The 21612-nt window shown below is 40.9% G+C and overlaps 1 protein-coding gene across 1 annotated transcript in view; it reads right to left on the bottom strand.

Moving 5' to 3' along the window:
• Positions 1-21374, bottom strand: part of Rbcn-3A (rabconnectin-3 alpha) — a 185250-nt gene extending 163876 nt beyond the window's left edge. The window contains 9 exon segments of the mRNA XM_069336828.1: positions 7107-7264; positions 9531-9716; positions 13007-13151; positions 15078-15266; positions 16151-16307; positions 16965-17162; positions 17623-17743; positions 18644-18794; positions 21259-21374. Of these exon segments, the coding sequence (XP_069192929.1) occupies positions 7107-7264; positions 9531-9716; positions 13007-13151; positions 15078-15266; positions 16151-16307; positions 16965-17162; positions 17623-17709 (1120 nt within the window). The 5' untranslated portion in view covers positions 17710-17743; positions 18644-18794; positions 21259-21374.
• Between the last annotated feature and the right edge of the window lie 238 nt (positions 21375-21612).

Genomic DNA, 21612 nt, shown 5'->3' with positions numbered 1-21612 from the left:
CAAGAACCTGTCCCCCACTTCTTGCAAGAACCTGTCCCGCACTTCTTGCAAGAACCTGTCCCGCACTTCTTGCAAGAACCTGTCCCGCACTTCTTGCAAGAACCTGTCCCGCACTTCTTGCAAGAACCTGTCCCGCACTTCTTGCAAGAACCTGTCCCGCACTTCTTGCAAGAACCTGTCCCCCACTTCTTGCAAGAACCTGTCCCGCACTTCTTGCAAGAACCTGTCCCGCACTTCTTACAAGAACCTGTCCTGCACTTCTTGCAAGAACCTGTCCCGCACTTCTTGCAAGAACCTGTCCCGCACTTCTTGCAAGAACCTGTCCCGCACTTCTTGCAAGAACCTGTCCAAGTGCCCCTTGAATAACTCCATCTTCGTACAAAGAATTATTTTACCACAGGGAATTATTTCCTCAGTATTTTACAGTAGTGTATATCTATAATTATAAATAAGCATAAATGATTCATGAAAGCCACATTTTCAGCCTTCAGCTCTTTAAATCTTTAGTCAGTATCTGGATTTCAGAGAGGAGGGACGTGCTGGTGGATGGGCTGCTATTTCCTGTTAATTACTTTTCTTGTGGGCAGTGTTTAATATGTCAGGCACTGATACTCATTTAATTTTATACTATACATTTAGATATACACTATTGTAAAATACTGAGGAAATAATTCCCAGTGAGACAATAATACTCTAATTACTATTTCCATGGTGATTTAAAGGGCTGCTGGTTGCTCGAGTATTTTTTATTTTGCTTATCCCGAGTAAAGTCGATACCATACTACGGTAAATCATGGGGGGTGCCTATTGCTGAACGTTCCTTTGGAGCGGAACAGTTAACATTGCAGGCACTTTAACTACTTTTATTGTTAAATTATTGATTGTTCTTCTGCACCTGTTCCCTAAATACACCTGTTTCAATCATCCCCTAACTCTTGGAAAACATGTAATTTCTTATAGCAAAAAATTTTCTCAGAATAGAACTGAGGTAGGGGGCATTGGGCCAATTCTTTGGGCGATTGAAATAACTGGCCTACAACAGTATCTTATAACAGGGACCCACCAGAAAGATAAGTTTCATTACATTCAACACAGAATATTTGGTCAATTATAACCTATTAAAAATTCCTAAGGAGCTTCACTTAATTTTACATAATATTTGTACACAAACTAGGCTAATCTTGCAAGCACAGAACTACCAATTGCACTGTCATCATCCAACATCCACTGATCTGTGCCAGTGAACATTTCTGTATACTGTGCATTACTTCTTAACTTCTGTTAGCTATAATTCCTTCTGCCAGGGACAGGAAACCTGTACTAAGGCTAATCGGGGTCCCCCCTACGCCAACTACTGACCTTTCCCTGGATGCAACCCACAAATGAAAAAGGATGTGTCGGAGAATAAGTGTACAAGTATGTGAATGAGTTTGAAGAAAACAGAGATGGGTAGACATGGTGTCAAATTACTACATGTGATGAAACATGTAAGCACAGCAATCTCTCAAACCTAGAGTCCATCATTCTGGACCCGATCCAGATTTCCAAATAATGTATTAGTTCTTTTCTGAAGGAGCACCTCGTGGCTCCCTGAAGCATTCTCACCGAGATGGCGCTGACGACTACAAAGTCACATCAGCCGTGGAGTTTTCTTTGACCAACCAGGGACCAAACCAGTACCTGGCCCCCTCTCACAGAGATGCAGAGAGCAGGTGACACTGACACCTCACCAAGAAAGCCTCCAGAAAGTAAGCAAACGAATACAGATCACTGCTAGGTTTAAAAGAACTGAAGCTTGAAAACTGCCAAATGAATTCCCCAAACCATGTAAACAAATGACCAAATCTCTCAAAACTATTGCAAGCTTGTTAGCACTAATCCCACGCCAGTATATGCAGGGAGAGAGGGAGATAGGCAGAGTTCTAGGTCTCCCCAAAGTCAGCTCAGTCACTGATGTGGACATCACCTGTTGACCACTGTATTTACCAGGTCGTCAACCAGTTGTGCTGATCCTGCTGCTTCTAAGTGTTGGCCATCCTTGGACTTTATCCTGTGGGAGGCCATTAGCTTGTTATTGTTGTGTGTTCTAGTTAGCTCCACGAATATGTTTTCTGTCTAGTTTATTGTGTTCTGTGGACCTGGCTCATAAGTGCACTTGGAGCTGCAGGTGCTCAGGGCTAGCCTTCCCTGTGTGCCCCCTAGCGCTGCCCCTACACTGACACACTGGTGTATTCGGGAGTTCACTCTTCAGAGGCTGGACAACCAGGATGGGGGGGGGGGCTTTATCTCAAGTATTTCAAGGGTCTTTTGGCCCCTCTGTCTAGACCTGAGGTTGAGGAAAACATTTTGGCTGGTTGAGGCACACTGGGAGGCCCAACCCCTAAAACCCTGGGAAGCCTGGTGCTTGCTGGTCACAAAGCCTCAACCCTTAGCTGAGGCATACATGAACATGTCGAGCAAAGGGGGTGAATAGTGTTACGGCACCAAACCCTAGAATGCCTGAAGAAGCTGCCGAACCAACAGCCAACGAACAGCAGGCAGGGCCCAAACCCTACAGTCTCGATGATGATGAAAGGAGCTGAACCAAATGAACCAGCATAATACCTGGGGCCAAACCCTGCCCAGGAAAAATACTATGCAGGCAAAGTTCTGGCTTTTATACAAACACTCAAAATACCAATGAGCCTCCCAGGGACTAAGTAACACCAGACAGTGACGCCACTGCAGGCAGAGCAAAACTGCAGGAGGCAGGGAAAGAGATGCCAACCAAGAGTCCCAAATGAAGCCCAACCTGGTCCAACCCTAGGATGAAATCGGCTGGGATTTCCTCCAGTTTACTAGTAACCAAAGAAAGAACCTGATCCCTCTAGTTGACACACAGACTGACTGCAGGCCCAAACTAGTCAGTCATTGAGATAAACCAGAACCCGAACCTTCAATAGATGTAGCCAAGTCACGACTACCAGCGCTAACCTGGTAAAGATCTGTGGCCAGATTCACGAAGCAGTTACACAAGCACTTATGAACCTGTACATCTTTCCTCCAGTCCTGCTTGAGGGCTGGAAACAGCTGGGACACCCACCAAAGGGAAGTCATTTTGACCATGCCCAAGTCCAGCCACTTTGCTATGATTGCATGGAGCTATGGAGAGCACACTTGACACAAAACCCCAGATCCTAAGTAAAGAAAGGGAAGGAGAGTAGACCAACTCCACCAGAGACCTAGGGAAAGAACCTGGAAAGCCCACAGATCGTAGGACTAGGAACTAGCAAAAAGGGTCAGATATCCTCTATAGCCCCTTCAAATGGGTGAGCTGTGAAAGGGTTGGCTCAAAGACAAACAAGCAGAGTCATCCCTTCCTTACATTACATACATTCCTGTAAAGCCACTAGCACACATAGTGGTTCGAGCAGTTCCTTAATCCTAATTTTCACCGAAATACGACCTGCCAAATCATTTAACAACCAGATACCCATTCACTGCTTGGCAAACAGGCTACAGTTAAGGAGTGGCGCCCAGTTAATCCTTCCTGGCCAGGGTACGAACCCAGGCCAAAGCGCTTGCAAAGTGCCGGGCTTCGTGAGAGCTTTGAGGCCTGGTAAAACCATGGCATAGTTTTACCACTGCGCCATGAGAGACTTCCTTGAGTAATTGCAGGGTCGAGCCGAGTTTCAACCCAATCAGTTGAAAGAAGCACATGAGGCCAGGAATCCAACTCCACCAGAAGCTAAGTGAATATAACACCCAGTTCACTCAACAGTGTAGCTTGAAAATGTGCTCACAAAGCAAAGTATCAAATACTAGGAATTATATGCTAGCAAGGCTCCCATAGGATGAAGTCCTAATGATAACCAGCACCCATAGAAGAAGCAGAACTGGATGACTGGCAAACTAGGGAAGAAGAAAAAATAAATCTCTCTTACTCATCAGCAACAAGACTGAACGCAGGTGCTGGGATGACGGCTTTGCCGACAGTTAGTGGCTCAGCGCATGTGCACTGGGGGTAGTTGTTTCATGCCCAGTTCTGTATAACTCTTGTAATTTTGAGTGATTCTTTTACAGTGTCCTTCAGCTGTTTTAATGCTTAGTTTTCAAGAACCAAGCAGTTGTTTTGTATCATTTTCATACCCGTTTGGGTGCTTTCTTGGCGAGTGTGATCGTAACAATTCCCTGCTCCTATGCCTCTCTGAGGGGGGGCCAGATTTTGGCTCTTGTTTCTGGAATGCCAATAAAACTCCTATGACTGATATGGCTAAGTATTGGGAGCTATACTGACAACAAAGCTACCAAAGAACTCTCACAGAAAAAGAGCAAGATTAGCAAAAGTAAGAAAAATTAAAATTTAATGGAAATTAAGCTACATGAACCATTGGCTTGAATTTCACTAAATACCTCTCCAGAATCAGAATTTTGCTCTCAAGAAAATGGAGTTTCAGAGGAAAACCTGGTGGATGGATTTGAATTGTTACTTAAAAGGATCCATTATATGGGGATGAGGGATTTTGGAGGTTGCAGTGTACATGTCAATGTGCAAGAATTGAAAATTAATGGAATTGATTCAGGGCAGTGTATTAAGAGAAAATAAAAGTGTGATACAATGTTGATGTGATAATTCATGTGAAGAAATTCTACTTCTTAGCTAGCAAAAAAGATTGGCAATGTGTTTTTGACAATCAATTAGAATTAATTTCACTACCTAGTCCACAGGGAATGAAACAATGTCATGTTCTTATAATAATTCACATGGAGTACAGTACTCCTATGTGTAGTCTACAGACCTTTTGTACTTATATCATGCAGCAATGATAATGGTTTGTTCATCCGAGCTATCAGACGCAACAGACTGCCTCCTCTTTAAATCAAGTGTAGATCAAGTTATCACAAGACATGCTTTACTCCAGGCCAGCCTTGGGGGGAATAGAAGAACTTCCAGAACCAATTCCAAGTAAACTCCTGGTATATTTTGTGAATTTTAAGCTATGAAAGACGTTCTAACATTGAAAATGGCAATTATGTCCCATCAGAACAATTACTGGTGAGCATTTTCATTGTGACTACGAAGATACTTTTATATAAAATACGAGATGTAATGCCTCTTTGTGTTGGATGGATGTTGTTAGCCTATTAGCCCACAATATAAAAATAAATATTCTACCATGAAATGTGCCTATGCAAACTTGTAATAAACATTATGTCCTCTTCTGATAACTGTAGACCCATAGCTCTAAATGCAGTAATAAGGACTGCATTGAACTACATGCTGATTTTCTAGTTGTCAAACTACATACCTCTCACTTTTAATCTGCATACAAATAAAGTGATGTTTAAACATTCAGTTCTGTATTTATTTGCAGGTTGTTAAAATATATATTAACAAAAGTTCAAGTGTGTTCCATTTTTCAGCAAAATACTGTACATATATGCACAGAAATGAGTTTTGTAAACATAACATTGCAATAAACATTTTTTTTACTGAAACATAGCCAACAAACACTGCCCAATATATATGCTATGGTAGTATATGTAGAACAGTTTTATGTATAAATATATGCTCTCCGAATATTATTCAATATTTTTTGTATTTATATTACATGCATTACATGCATTCATAAAGGCACACTAATATACATTTTTGAGTTAGGAATCATCAGCCCAATGATCGTCACCCGAAGTACATGAACAAATTTCACACGATATCAATAAAGTAATATTCTTTATTATTCACCCCGAGATACAGCAACACGTCCAATAGTTGTTCAGATTTGAAACAATTTTCATCATCAATATGATAACCATTGCTATACCTTATCATCCACAACTAATACTATAATGTATACCATACAGAGACAGCCACCTGTACCTCTCTCAGAAGGACATTTATGTAAAACATTTGACAAAGAAAATGTCATATGCGAAGGGATCTAAATGAAATGAAAAACTGACTTTGATGACCAAACCCCACATCAGAAGATGGAGAAACAACAACATTTTGGTCCATCCTGGACCATAATCAAGTCGTGTGTGGATACACGACGCTCACACCACTTGATAATGGTCCGGGACGAACCAAAACGTCTTCGTTTTTCCATCTTCTGATGAGTGATTTGGTCATCATATCTTTGGCCATATTACTGTGCCTCATCGTCTGCTAAAACTGACTTTGTTCTTGCGAACCTTGTGTGGAAAACTGCTACACCTAGTCTATAAAACTCCACTATGGGCTGTCTAAGGCAGATAATAACGAACTAATGCAGAACTCTACCATCCACCATACCAAATTATTATAAATGTTTACGAATCATATAAGAGTGCAAAATTATAAATGTCGTTTAAGTTAGTATGATGTAACCAAGATGGCAAGCAAGTCACCTCCCACATTTCTCAAACCAATATTATTCTGGAAGCAAATTATGTCAGTTTATATAAGATAAAAACTAGATCTACCACATCATTTACCACAGTCAATAAAGGCATGATCAGCTTATAGCATATACTCTATATATATTCACTACTGCTACTTCAACATGCAAATACTCTATGCTAGAACTAATGAAAAATTCTATATTAAAATTAATTACTATGACATGACAGAGCAATCAATTTATGAACTATATTACAATCTACTACTATACTCTATAACATATATTCCAGCAATGTGTAAATATTTCATTCAAAATGATCTACCAAAATGTTAGCAAAATATCCCCAGTTTGTTAACTGTAGGTAGTAAATTCAAGTGGATAGGTATGGGGTCCACAACCACCCATAGGATGGGTATGGGGTCCACTATCACCCACATGATGGGTATGGGGTCCACTATCACCCACATGATGGGTATGGGGTCCTTTACCACCCACATGATGGGTATGGGGTCCACTACCACCCACATGATGGGTATGGGGTCCACTACCAGCCATAGGATGGGTATGGGGGGGTCCCCTACCACCCACATGATGGGTTATGGGGTCCTTTACCACCCACATGATGTGTATGGGGTCCACTACTGCCCACATGATGGGTATGAGGTGCATAATAATTTAACTAAACTAAGCTACTATAGATTGTATTAAAAAATGAACCAAGAGTGATATAAATTAACAACTAACCTGGAGTAATCCCCATTGCATGAACACCATACATATGGAAATCATGAACAGAATATGATGAAGGAATTGTAGGAAGGGGCTTGGAGCCAATACCACCAAGTCCTCCCAATATGATGGGACCACCTGACTTTACATGACGCCTCATCTGGAAACACGCCCTGTAAAACATTTTTGACTTATCACTTTGTTATAATCAAAACCTGAAATAATAAATATAGCTAAATGGAGTCGAAAAATTTATATTATTTTAAATCGTACAGAGTATTGTGGGGAAAAAAAATAAGTATGCTTGCACATATAGGGGTTTTGTGATAGTGATGAACATGAATCAGAACATGAATCGTTCTCAATATTTCTTATGTTCTTCTTCACTGTCGAGAGAAATTGAAAGATTAGCTCTCCAAAGTTCATTTTCACACATATTATGGTCTGACTGCCTAGAGATGCATTTCGCAAGGCACTCCTTATATTTTCAAAGACAAATTTACCATTCATTTACAAAGGCTTATATTGCTCTTGCGGTGAGGTGGTACAGGACGTGATTGTGATGAACAAGTGGATGAAACATAATGGATTAATGATATGACAATATAACAAAGTGACATGATACATCATGAACATGTCACTACACACCAATGTAGTGACATGTCATTATGATGTATTAATGACATGACAATACACCAAAGTGACATTATGATGCATCACGGACATGTCACCATCATGCACAAATACACACACGAGTGACTTGCATGTGGCACACCTCTTCACTCTATATGATGTCTTCATCAAGGATGATGATTTTATGATGCTTGTACACTGTTGGCAGAAGAAAAATATGGACAAATAGACAAATACAGTCCATCCATTAGTCTATCTGCCAAATCAAAAGCACGATGACCTTAAAATGTTTATCCTGATAGGCAAAATTAAATCAACCACCAAAGAAATTTCAGCCATACAGTATTTCAAATTACCAAAGAGACGTTATATTCTAACGTAGCATTTATGAAAGCCATAACTAGGAGAGCACAACTTTTCACTTTGCTCTTCAAAACTGTCGGCAAAGTGATATTAATTTTTGGACGTGTTGTCATTTTGAAATGTGCTACAAACATTTCATTCTCCGAATTCTATGAGAAAAACTGTGCTTAGTGTAACTCATATGTTAGGCTGCGTGCAGCCTCATCAAACAGCTTAGAGGATCAGACCAGCAACCAGGAGGCCTGGTCAGTGACTGAGCTGGGAGGACATTGATCTTAGAATCAACAGGTAGGTAGACAGGTAGTAACAACAACATGATGTAAAAAGTGAGACTGCATTTGATTCAGACACTGTTGCATCGCATCGCTTCAGTGTACTATTGTTGATCTTATTCAAGCTGATGTCACTTTCTTGTGTGGCTGATCTTACAGGCAGAAACTTGGTGTGAGGCTGATCTTACAGGCAGAAACTTGGTGGGAGGCTGATCTTACAGGCAGAAACTTGGTGGGAGGCTGATCTTACAGGCAGAAACTTGGTGTGATGCTGATCTTACAGGCAGAAACTTGGTGTGAGGCTGATCTTACACGCAGAAACTTGGTGTGAGGCTGATCTTACAGGCAGAAACTTGGTGTGTGGCTGATATTACAGGCAGAAACTTGGTGTGATGCTGATCTTACAGGCAGAAACTTGGTGTGAGGCTGATCTTACAGGCAGAAACTTGGTGTGAGGCTGATCTTACAGGCAGAAACTTGGTGTGAGGCTGATCTTACAGGCAGAAACTTGGTGTGAGGCTGATCTTACAGGCAGAAACTTGGTGGGAGGCTGATCTTACAGGCAGAAACTTGGTGTGAGGCTGATCTTACAGGTAGAAACTTGGTGTGAGGCTGATCTTACAGGTAGAAACTTGGTGTGAGGCTGATCTTACAGGCAGAAACATGGTGTGAGGCTGATCTTACAGGCAGAAACTTGGTGTGAGGCTGATCTTACAGGCAGAAACTTGGTGTGAGGCTGATCTTACAGGTAGAAACTTGGTGGGAGGCTGATCTTACAGGCAGAAACTTGGTGTGAGGCTGATCTTACAGGCAGAAACTTGGTGTGAGGCTGATCTTACAGGTAGAAACTTGGTGTGAAGCTGTTTTTACAGGCACAGACTTTGGTGTGTGGCTGATCTTACAGGCAGAAACTTTGGTATGTGGCTGATCTCACAGGCAGAAATTAGACACAGCACTGTATCAGCCAAAACATGCAAACGAGAATTTTTTTTAACGTAGCTACATCAAAGATTTCTGTTCAAATATACTATACTGCCATACAAATGTCTAGTACACAACAAAATGTAATCATTACAAATAATAACTATATGCAAGCATGAATAAATATTGAGGCTGAACAAAAGAATGGAACCCATGGAACCCACCGCACATTTCCCCTTGTAATACGTACTTCATGTGCTTCAATCTCTGCATAAATCGATGTTTGTGTCGGTGGGTGCGGAAACGAGGGTTCTGGGCTGCTGCTGGGTCCAGATGCAGGAGAGACACCAAGTCATCATCAGGCAAGACAGTCTCAACCCACACACGACTGATGTTATCGCGGCATGAGGTCACCAGCATGTTACTTACACTCCCTCTGTTCAAAGGATGTACAAATTTTAATACAAAATTATACACGTACATTGTAAAAGCATGAAGAATTTGGTTTTTCGAATAGATGAATATTTCATTACTGAAAAAGCTATACAGTGAGAAAAACAATTTATTAAATCAATTATAAACAACTGAATAACATTCACAACATGTATAATACAGAGCAACTGTTTCCTTAGTTTACTTGGCTCCTCATCTATTAATATTTTGGTTGCCATAGTACTCTTTTCATGATGCCCCTTTTCTCAGTCATATCCTTCAGATCCTACCATAGAAATGTTGTCACGCCCTTGAACAAGATTAAAGTAGTAGTGCAAGACAGCATACATCCACCACAGAATAACCAAGAAAAGTTAACACTTTCACGCTCTCTGCAAACAAAAAAAAAACTTGCCTCATGTGCGTGCGGCGTTTCGGGTGATCGAGCGTCAACACTGAAAAGTGTATATTCTTTTCACTGTCCTGACCTTAATTTTCGATGTACGTATTTCATTTTTGTAGCAATGTGTTCACAATAGAATGTTCTAAAAGAACATACATATAAAATGTCACCAAAGCATGAGTTAGACCAGCACCAAATAAAGAACTACGTCGATCACTAGCCGTGAGCGCCAAACAGTGACGAAATGTTTCTACTCTTTTCAGGGTTGTCAACTCCACACTTGTCCTACAGCGTTAAATTTGGCATCACTGAGATCGCAATAAAATTCCCTACGCGGACATATGCATATAAATGTAGAATCATGATCGCGGCCCACCCGCAAGAGTGTGGAAAGTGGCCGAAGTGTTACCCGTTACTGCACACCCGACGGCACATCAGCGAGACCCCTATTGAAAAGTGTATACTCTTTTTCACTGTTCTGACCTTAATTTTCGATGTATTTCATTTTTGTAGCAATGTGTTCACAATAGAATGTTCTAGAAGAACATAAGTATAAAATGCCATACAAGGATGCGTTACACCGGCACCAAATAAAAAACTATGTCGATCACTAGCCGTGAGCGCTAAACAGCAATTTTGGGGGGATAGTACACCTTGAAAGAGAATGGCCACACCATGTCATCGCCTATTTGGGAGAACGGAAATTTCATGGCGCACATTTTGAAACTATCCCCAAGTCGATCGGATAAAAAATGGATTTTATTGAAATAATTTTTCTCCTGCCGCTTGAGCGCGACACTTACGCGGATTCAAGAGAAATATGGCTGTCGCTCTCAAGTGACATCGGTCCGCGAAAATGCTAATTAATAAAAACTCAAAAAGTCTTCTGAACCTTTTCTTGGCATCACAGGTGGCTGCCAATGAGGTCTCATGTTATCAGTTGGCCTGACTTGCCAACTATATTAACCATTACTAGGAAGCTATCAGCTGGCCTGACTTGCCACCTATATTAACCACCACTTGGCAGTTATCAATTGGGCTGACTTGCCACCTTTATTAACCACCACTTGGCAGCCGCACGACCCATGTGCAAGCATTAGATTAGGGCCAGATGATACACCAAGGTATCTGTAAGACTCGCAGTTCTCAAGTGCTTGCCCATCTATATGATAATTTGGTGGTGGAATACCACACGGAATGAGAGCACAAGCTTTCTGTACAGAGATAAGGAGGTCACATTCCTTAGCTCTAGTAGCAAAAGCATCAAGCAGAACTGGCATTCTAGGCTCAGAGGCAGCCTGTAAACATATATCATCAGCATAACAAATGATCGTGTCTTCATTATTAGTTGGAAGATCTTTAATAAGTTTATGCATCAGAACGTCGAACAATAAGAGGCTGAGGATCCCTCCTTGTGAGTTCCCAGTTCAAAGTGTTTGCTCTCTGTGCTTTTAACAACATTAAATAAAACATATACTGTTCAATTAGACAAATAGCCCTTTATCCATTTCAGTAATTTTCCTTGTATTCCTAGCTCAGCAAGCTGTTCTAGTATGATTTCCCTGTTTGCTGTATCAAAAGCTGCTGCTAGGTCAATGAAGACTGCTTGAGGGGAAGCTTCAATATGAGGGAAGTATTCAGCAAAACAGTGTTGTGTACTGAGCCCAGACATAAATCCAAACAGTTGGGGTGACAGGTGTCCCTGTATACAATACATGAGTCGGTTAAGAGTGTGTGCATACCTGCTTGATATTTGCTTGATGGGGTTCTGGGAGTTGTTCTACTCCCCAAGCCCGGCCCAAGGTCAGGCTTGACTTGATGAGAACTTGGTGTTCCCTGACTGTGCTTATTGCACCCCTACTCTTCACTGGTTCTATTCTGCATTTTCTTCCGTATCGTTCACTCCAGTATGTTGTTATTTTACTGCATAGATTTGGAACCTGGCCCTCCAGTACAAGGAGTGCCCTTGATACTTTCTGGCCTGTTCTTTGTGTAGTTGCAGTAAGTACAGCAGTGACCTCAGCGAGTCATGCCAATTCCTTCGCAGAGCTTTGCAGTTTAGCCCAGGGCTTCGTAAGTGTTTATTGCTGTGCACCCAGTCCATTTGGCTGGTACCTCACCCATGTAGGGGGCATGGGGAATGCTGTAGCTGCACGTACCAACCTAGGAGGCCTGGTCGACGACCGGGCCATGGGGACGCTAAGCCCCGAAAATACCTCAAGGTAGGTAAGGTAATGTAATACAGTGGCAAAGTGGTTGTGACAATTTTGTTTTATTTTTGTATTTGTCACAAGCATCTTTTGCCTTTCTTTATCAGGTGTTCAGATAAAGTTAGGTTAGTGATCGCAAGGGACTTGTACCACGGCAACAAGACCTCTTCCTTGTACATCAGTCACGGGTGGAGGACATTGTGACCTGTACTAGGTTTAGTAATGGTTGTCCTAGAAGCAACCCATCTTCCAAAAATGATAATACTTTTAGTAACTATTTGTCAAACGAACAAAAATGGACTACTGATCCATTTAAAAAGACATGTTTTGTATTACTGTATTGGAATACTCAAAATGACATGTCAAAAAGAGGAACAGCAACTGTACAACCTAACCTATCCTAGGCTTACATAGGCAATGCTAGACCAAATATTTGTCATCTCAGGTCTAATTTAGTACAGATATGTGCTATAATATGCCTAGTTAAGCTTAAGTTTGGTTGTTGCCTTCTTTCTCATACTCTTTACAAAATTAATAGTACAAAACATGAATGTTGGGAATGCAACAGTTCATTTCTGAAGGTTAAACCAATAGTTGGTATCAGTACTGTACTATCATTTTTGGATGAGAGCTTATGTGGAGGATAATCACAGACTGTTATTCAAGTGTCACCTGACTTACTTGGGCATGTACTTGCTGGTAGCTCTCCAGGTGAACCCCTTCACAGCACTTGGATGTGGCAGGTAAATATAGCTGTAACTGACTGTTGATCGGGCCATCTCGTTGGATAAATTTATTCCATCTTGGGGTCGTGCAGGAGCTAACACTAGAAATACAAAAAGCCTAAGTATAAGTATCCCTAAAAAAATAGCTATTTAGTGTCCAGTACAGTACTGTTTAAACTCGGCAATCTGAATCACATGGGTGCTCGCCCCCAATTTCAGTTAGCCGAACATTCGATTTAGACAAATGTTTTACTAGGATTGTCCAAAAAAAAACAGCATTGAATGTAATGAAATGCCATTCTCTGGGTGAGTTTTTGAAACTCATCCAGCCATCACTTACTCACCCATCACTCACTCGGTGAGGTGGGTAATGAAATGCCATTTTTAGGGCGCCTGACAGCTGAGTACACAGCACTTCGGATTTGTAATCCTGAGGTGCCGGATTGAATCCCCGGTGGAGGCGGGGACAAATGGGCAAAAAGTTTCTTTCACCCTGATGCCCCTGTTACCTAGCAGTAAATAGGTACCTGGGAGTTAGACAGCTGCTATGGGCTGCTTCCCGGGGGATGTGTAACAAAAAGGAGGCCTGGTTGAGGACAGGGCCGCTGGGACGCTAAGCTCCGAAATCATCTCGAGATAACCTCAAGATAAGAAGAGTCCCGGACGCTCCCCAGAGCTATCCAGGCTGAATTGATATGTATAACTTTCTGGCATCAGTCAAAGTACTTGGAGTTCTTGCCTTCGTAGTCCTGAGGGTCCAGGTTCGATCCCTGGTGGAGAAATGAGCAAAAAGTTTCTTTCACCCTGATGCCCCCTGTTACCTAGCGGTAAATAGGTACCTGGGAGTTAGACAGCTGCTACGGGCTGCTTCCTGGGTGTGTGTAACAAAAATGAGGCCTGGTCAAGGACCGGGCCGCGGGGACGCTAAGCCCCAAAATCATCTCAAGATAACCTCAAGATACCCCCACACACATATAAAATCAAGTAAAAGTTATAATGTTTGGGTTTGCCCTGGACCCCTTATCAAGATGTAGGGGGTGGCTTATTTATTTGTTCTCAGCAGCGCTACTATAACTTTCTCTGTATATTTACGTAACTTGATCTGACACTCTTTTTCCTTTCTCAAGTACGTATTGTCCATTTATCAAATGACAACACATGAATTCTTTCGTAAGAATTTATTCATTATTCACCTCTACATCATGAACTACAAAACATTAATGACAAACAAATAACAAATGACAAACTCCCAAGCTTCTAGGATATCAAATAAACAATACTTGTTTACATCAAGAAACATGGACATATTCATATGATTTTTATTGTCCACATTCTCGACTACGATCTAAGATCCTGGGTTCAATCCCTGGGTGGGATATAAATGGTTGACCAAATTCCCTTTCACCTGATGCTATTGTTCACCTAGCAGCTGTAGTGACTTCGGTACCCCCCTTTACAACACAGTGAAGTTCAGGGAAAACAGCAGAGGAGCAGAAGAGAGTCAACCGGCCAGTGAGAGAACAATAAGCAGACAAATACGAGACCAGACACTTCAGAGGGCAATGTTGCAGATTCACCCTATGCTGCCTCATCACCTATCTACACACCCTACTTTCATACCCCAGGACGTTCTCACGGCTAGCCATGTGTTTCTGAGGGTTGATGCGGTGCATCAGCTGCTACAGCAGTCATACAGAGGACCTTTCCGGGTGCTATCAACAACTCCGAAAACCATTACTATCAACCAACGGGGTGTTGAAGTAGTGGTCTCAATCGATCAGATGAAAGCAGCACATTTTGTTGCCTTGCCAGGAGTGGCGGCCCCAGCTGCTGCTGTGGAGGTGGTCTGGTACCCACACCAACAAACTTAATCCCCACCATCAGCAGATCCTCTTCCTGAAGATGTACAGTATGAAACCAATGATTCGTATGAAACCTCCTTCAAACAGTCTGTGCATTTGGTGAAGCACTGTTGTGTTTAAGCAAATTAAATTATATTAAATTTGTTTTGATTGTAGAATACTTACTATGCTTGTTGTCGTACCAGATTTTGACCAAACGGTCACTAGCTGCAGCTGTGGCAAAGAGCGTGCCATCTGGCGAGAAAGACAAGAAGACAGTCGGAGCAGCAGTAACACACCGCCACACACACACCCATGTTGGTTCCTCCTCTTCCACGCCATCACATTCCAAATCAAATGTCACAGGGCAAGAACCTATCAAAGAAATTACAGGAAAATATAATTTGTATTAATTACATATACCGTAGCATTACTGTACGTACTTAAACCTAATTGCTCATACCAATAATCGGAACTTGATTATAGCATCTACGAAAGGTCTAAAAATGTTACCCCCATTTCTACTCTATGCAAAATATGTGATATTAGCTGCTGTCATCCTGCTAACACCCTTCACTCAAGGACACTGTCTAATAAAGAACATTTCAAACATCTCAACGATTGTCACATAAGCAAAGCATTGGCATGGATGAACAGTAAAAACTTTTTGCCTTTTAGTGTCAGAAAATTGCTATAATCTTGGTAATAAATAAACAGTCATATGCTCCTATGATGGTAGAGGGAAAAGCAATTCTAAATAACTTTACAAAGCAAAGTAAAAATGAGTGGTGACTCCAAGGATGAAGACATTAATGGGGGTAAAGTACAGTACTGTATTATCCAGTCATGGAAGGAGTCTTTCTCTAGTGTTTCTGGAGTACAAGTATCTCAGAAAAATACTAAAACAACAAATTTATTAGTACTGCTCCTTCCATTGAAGCAGGAATTTTGTTTAATATCAAGATACCTAAACCATTGCATTGGACACTAACTGGAATGCAATCCTTCACCTGCATCTAATTTTTCCCCTTTGAACAGGGCTCTACAGTACAGAATTAGCAAACTAGAGTACTGTACTTCTAATGGCAGCTCTATGTTATCAATGTCAGTAAACATTATAGCATACTGTATGAATAAAGAACATGCCAATACATCATCTATGTTAACTTTCCATTATAGAAGACTGCAAGAATGATTTACATTTGTTGAGCATAATGAAAGAAACAAACAAAATTAGGAGGCAATGAAAATTGGTTTACCATCTTCTGCAGGTGCAAGTCTTCCAAGGGGAGCGGCCCACATTTGTAGAACATCTCCAGCTGTCAAGAGTCGTGTTCCTTCCACATTCCATGACAAGGTGTTTATGTAATTCTCTGCTTCAATCACTCCAGTCTGAATCCAGCGATAGTCGAGTCTCTATAAAGAATAACTCATCTTCATGCTCCCAAAAAATCAAGTGTCAGGTGTAATGAAGAGCATTTTTCTGGTAGCAGCTAAATATGGTGCTATTTCTGGTGCTATACCATATGGTGCTATATGGTCTCTGAACTACTGTCACAGTAGCAACAGCGAGCTTACGTGTTGGTACCACTAAACTTTAAGAGCATAACAGAACTGTGCATCATGGTGAGAGTACTTGAGCAACATTTTTTTATATAATGGTTGGTATTTCACTAGTATTATTGACTATGATTTTGAGTAGAGATGTTTAATGAGGTTAGTCCCATATAACACTGAATGACTGTTGATAATGTTGAACACATGTTAATCGAGCATGTTTTGCTCGCTGGGTTCCCTAAAGTAGAATCACTGTGTAGTCTGAAAGTAAATTTCCTAGTACTGTATCTAAAAATGTTTTATTTATGTTTGCACTGAAAAAGTTAGGATAGTGACCACTCAGCAGAGATTATGTCAGAGGTGAGAGGGACTGTTATGTTAGTCCATACCTGTATATGGTCCAGCATTAAAGCAGATTTGGTGATTGTGGGTATTAGAATACAGCAGAAGTAAACAAAGGGCTTTACAAGGTGATAAAGAAGATTAATAGGATGCAAAACATGAATGCTAACTTACATGGCCATTCATCTGATTGGCAAGAGGGGTGGGTTCAAACACACATACTAGCTTTCCATACGCTGCTGCTATTTTGCCCGTGTCAGTGGAGCAGTCCACACATGATATCTGTACATTGTCATGACACACTCCTGGTATCACCTGAACGCGTTCATATGTGCTGGCAAGAATGACTATGTTACACCCAGCAGCATAGGCCTGAAAATTGCAATAATGGTATTAAAACAATATGAACTTGAACAAACTATTCTATTTAAATAATGTGGGCATATCATTGAGCTGTGATATTTGAAACGCATTTTTTTGTGGTAATCTACAGACGAGCTTTTCCACAAGAAGTAAATTTAATCATACAGACTTCTAGACCCCTATGCACAATTTTAGACCAGAGGTCAAATCAAACAACATAGTATTTTGTTAGGGATACTATAGGAAAATAACACTCCTAATATAATTTTAAGTGAGAAAATTTTAGCAAATAGTTATACTTTAGATTCGCAGCAAGTGTTTACAAGTTTTGTATTTGATAGTTAGTTAATACAAATAAACATCTAAAACTTGTAAAAAAAATTACAAAACACACAAATAATTGTAATGAAATGTATATATATATATAAAAAAAAAAGATTATGAGGGGTATTGTTAAGTACATCCTCACCGTAAATGGCACACCCTCCACACTTCCAACAGCAAAGCAACGGTCGCCAGCATTGCAAGCTCCCGTCAGAATCTGATGGCACTTCATTTTGCTACAGCTGGCTTCACAAAATACAAAATATCTGAAAAGAAACATGACATTAAATGTGAAAAAGTTTAAAACAATAACAGTGTGTATGTGATTGTGTTAAATAGACGCTACAGTACTGGTAATCAGCAACGTATGTAATATGACATCATGACACTCCTATTACAACTCTGGTTTTTAGTAGGGCTATTTTGCACGTCCTGCTATGCCTTCTGGTCTCATAGGGTGTTAAATCTGTGTGCAAATATTTTACAAGTGTAAATTATTAAACAGGTCTATCGACTTGAGAATGGTCCAGGACGGACTGGTTAACAATAGAAATAACAATGTTATATTTTGTCCAAGCAATATAATATTGCAACCCATCCTCCTATTTGGATAGTACTGTACTTACAGTAATGATGTGGACCATCATACATACAGTACTGACATAATGGATAATTAGAAAGTAGAATTTGGTACTGAACTATTGAATTTGGACAAACCAGAGGAGGTTTTGTTTTTATGTTGTAAATAAAACCTAGCCTAACCATCCTAGGCCCAATTCATGATATCCGAGGCCTAATATAATACATTTATGTGCTATACTAGGCCTAGGAATATTTAAGTTTGTTTTTAAGCTTTATTTTTTCTCCAGACTCTATAAAGTGAATACAGCAGTAACAAATTATACTATCTAATTGTCCATTATGTCAATATATGTACAATGGATCTAAATAGTTACCAAAAGTACTATCTAAACAGGAGGACGGGTTGAATATTGTGCACATATTAGTGACATGAATGTACAGTATCTGTGTATACTGAACAGAGACAGATTAACACAGAACATGTGTTATTACAGAAATTTCTCAAATTACACATGATTGCATAATATAACTATGAAATGCTGACACACTTAGAATACAGTATGTTATATTATCAAGGGATTTACCTGTTAACTTTTGAGAGGCCACAAGTAACTGGAGTCACATCTAATGTCACAAGCGAATTTCATCGTCTGTCGACTTCGTCTTAAAGTACAGTACACTGGTTTAAAAAGTCCACGTCTGCCTGCAGTCCAGATACTGTATGAATTATGGAACCTGCAAAATAATTGTAATTTTAATTTAAAACATTCCTATTGTCAGGGACACAAAACCTCTAAATAGGCTTGTTGAGAATTCCCTAATGCCACTACAGTACCCGGCAAACACTCACCGAAACTTACGACGTTGGTACAACGTTTGAACAAGTTTTAACACCTCCTAACCAGTTATAACAACCATTATAGCAAGTTGTAACAATGTTCTAATACGTCATAAACACGTTAAGCCAAGATGTAACAACTTTATTACAAGTTGTAACAGGCGGAAAATAGAGACAGTTACAGGTTTGTGTTTCCAGGGTACTGATCTTCCCAAGATGCAAACCACAACAGTTTCCCCAACTGCTGGGTGCCTATTGTACTACCAAAGACTTCAGGTGAAAGGAAAAGTGCCGAACCAGTTCCGTCTTGCCCTGGAAGTTGAACCCAGGTTTCTCGGTTGCGAGCCAAGGATGCAGGACATTGTGCTACAGGATACCTGAATAAGCCAAGATATGGGTAGGGAGACGTATTCAATTACATCTTGCCCCGAAACACTGAGCAGTATAAGTGGCTTTAGGCATAATATATACACAGTACTAGCCCTATCTAGAAATCCAACATTCTGCTTGTAACTCAATATGTATGTACTGTATGTACTTTGCCTAAATAATTAATTTATTTATTTATTATTTATTTGTTATTAAGGAACAATTATCAATGAGATTTGGCTGGTTAAAAAATTTAAACCTTGTAAAGTTAAACTCACCGTTGACTGTACTTTGTTGTACGTAAGATGAGTTTAAGTCAAGTTAATGTTTATATGATGTGTACATAATTGTATATTAGGAAAATGGGAAGCCAAGTTGATAAGGGTAAGATTAGTTTCAGCTGCTTTATTTAGCAAGCAAAGCAGTTTCTAAAATCAAGTAATGGAGTGGAATAAACTTCACAAGCTGTTGCATAGAGCTTCACACAATACAATACTCTAATCATATATATATAGTTTACATACTGTATATCTTGTATGGAGTCCATGTAACACAGATGAACGAAGCATATGGCTACAGGATTATCACCCAAGAACCCATATAATCAACCTAATCTTAAACATGATGCCTAACCATGAATACCTGCAGCATCAACATCATAACACACTTGCCAGGAGTAACAACTCCGCTATTTTGACCAGCCTCGTCCCAGCACCTCAACGTTGGACTTTTCCTCACTCCTTCGACCAGCCCAGACCCAGCCACCTCGGCAAAGGGGACTGCCTGACTAATCCAACCAGCCCCGACCCAGCTACCTCAGTGTAGGACTCTGCCTGACTAATCCAACCAGCCACCTCAGCGAAATATGCTGCCTGACTAATCAGACCAGCCCTGACCCAGCCACCTCGACGAAGGACACTGCCTGACTTATCTGACCAGCCCCGATCCAGCCACCTCGGCAAAGGACTCTGCCTAATCCGACCAGCCCCGACCTAGCCGCCTTGGCCAGCGACTCTGTCAACTAATTTTTTTTTTTTTTTTTTTTTTTTTTTTGAGATATATACAAGAGTTGTTACATTCTTGTACAGCCACTAGTACGCGTAGCGTTTCGGGCAAGTCCTTAATCCTACGGTCCCTGGAATACGATCCCCTGCCGCGAAGAATCGTTTTTTCATCCAAGTACACATTTTACTGTTGCGTTAAACAGAGGCTACAGTTAAGGAATTGCGCCCAGTAAATCCTCCCCGGCCAGGATACGAACCCATGACATAGCGCTCGCGGAACGCCAGGCGAGTGTCTTACCACTACACCACGGAGACTTAATAATAATCACTACCAGAGACCACTAATAATCCGACTAGCCCCAACCCAGCCACCTCGACGAAGGACACTGCCTGACTAATCCGACCAGCCCCGACCCCGCCACTTCGGTGAAAGATTCTGCCTGACTAATCCAACCAACCCCGACCCAGCTGCCACAATAATGGACTATGCCTCCAGTTTGAACACACGACTGTCCCAATTACATCTCACCATACATCAACTACTGTAACTTGTATAAATATTCTTTTGACTGTCGTTGTGTTTTTATTCCCCCTTCTGTCAGCGCAATGCAAAATCTAGACTTTATGTTACAGAAGGCCTAGTCACAAGCTTTCAAATAGGTCTATTTATTTGGGGTTAAAAATGGGGCAGGTACGGAGCTCTGGGATGGAGAAGCAGTCATTTAGTATTCTCTCCTTTCTCTTGCCTTTCCACTTCCCCCACTGTCATTATTTACTGCCAGTTAAATTACCCTTAATAACCACACTATCTCCTGTTAAAACTGGATACGTGAACAACAGAGGTGACACCCCCCCATAGCAAGCCTTCCACTCTCTTACATCCAGCACATATTAACACCTATGTTATGGTGAGAGCTTGCACATGTTTACAGCAGATATTGGGTGCAAGGAGGAGGAGGAGGCAAGAGGGCGCCGTGGAGAAGCTGACCTGTGTCTAGGGTCACTTCAGTCGCACCGACGAACCACTGGTCGATGTTTTCCTGTCACACACTTATTCCAACTCCTTGTCCATGGCTTCACTGCTAATATATTTTCACGAACTGCATTTCAGTGATATGTTATGCATGTAATGCATATATATTTATATATATATATATCGTAGTAATTAAGATTTTATTATTTATGCCGGAATAGTTTTCAAGGTATAGTAACGTGTGGGTAAAATCTAAGCGGAAGATAAAGTCGTGACATACGGACGCAAGTGCCAGTCACAAGCTCCAAGAGTCATCTGACGGCCTCACATCAGACTATGGTCGTTGTCATAGTAACACCACATTATTCA

The sequence above is a fragment of the Procambarus clarkii genome, chromosome 37 (assembly GCF_040958095.1).
Source record: "Procambarus clarkii isolate CNS0578487 chromosome 37, FALCON_Pclarkii_2.0, whole genome shotgun sequence".
NCBI lineage: Eukaryota > Metazoa > Arthropoda > Malacostraca > Decapoda > Cambaridae > Procambarus > Procambarus clarkii.
The sequence above is the reverse complement of the archived record's forward strand: the minus strand, read 5'-3'. Positions and strand labels throughout refer to the sequence as shown.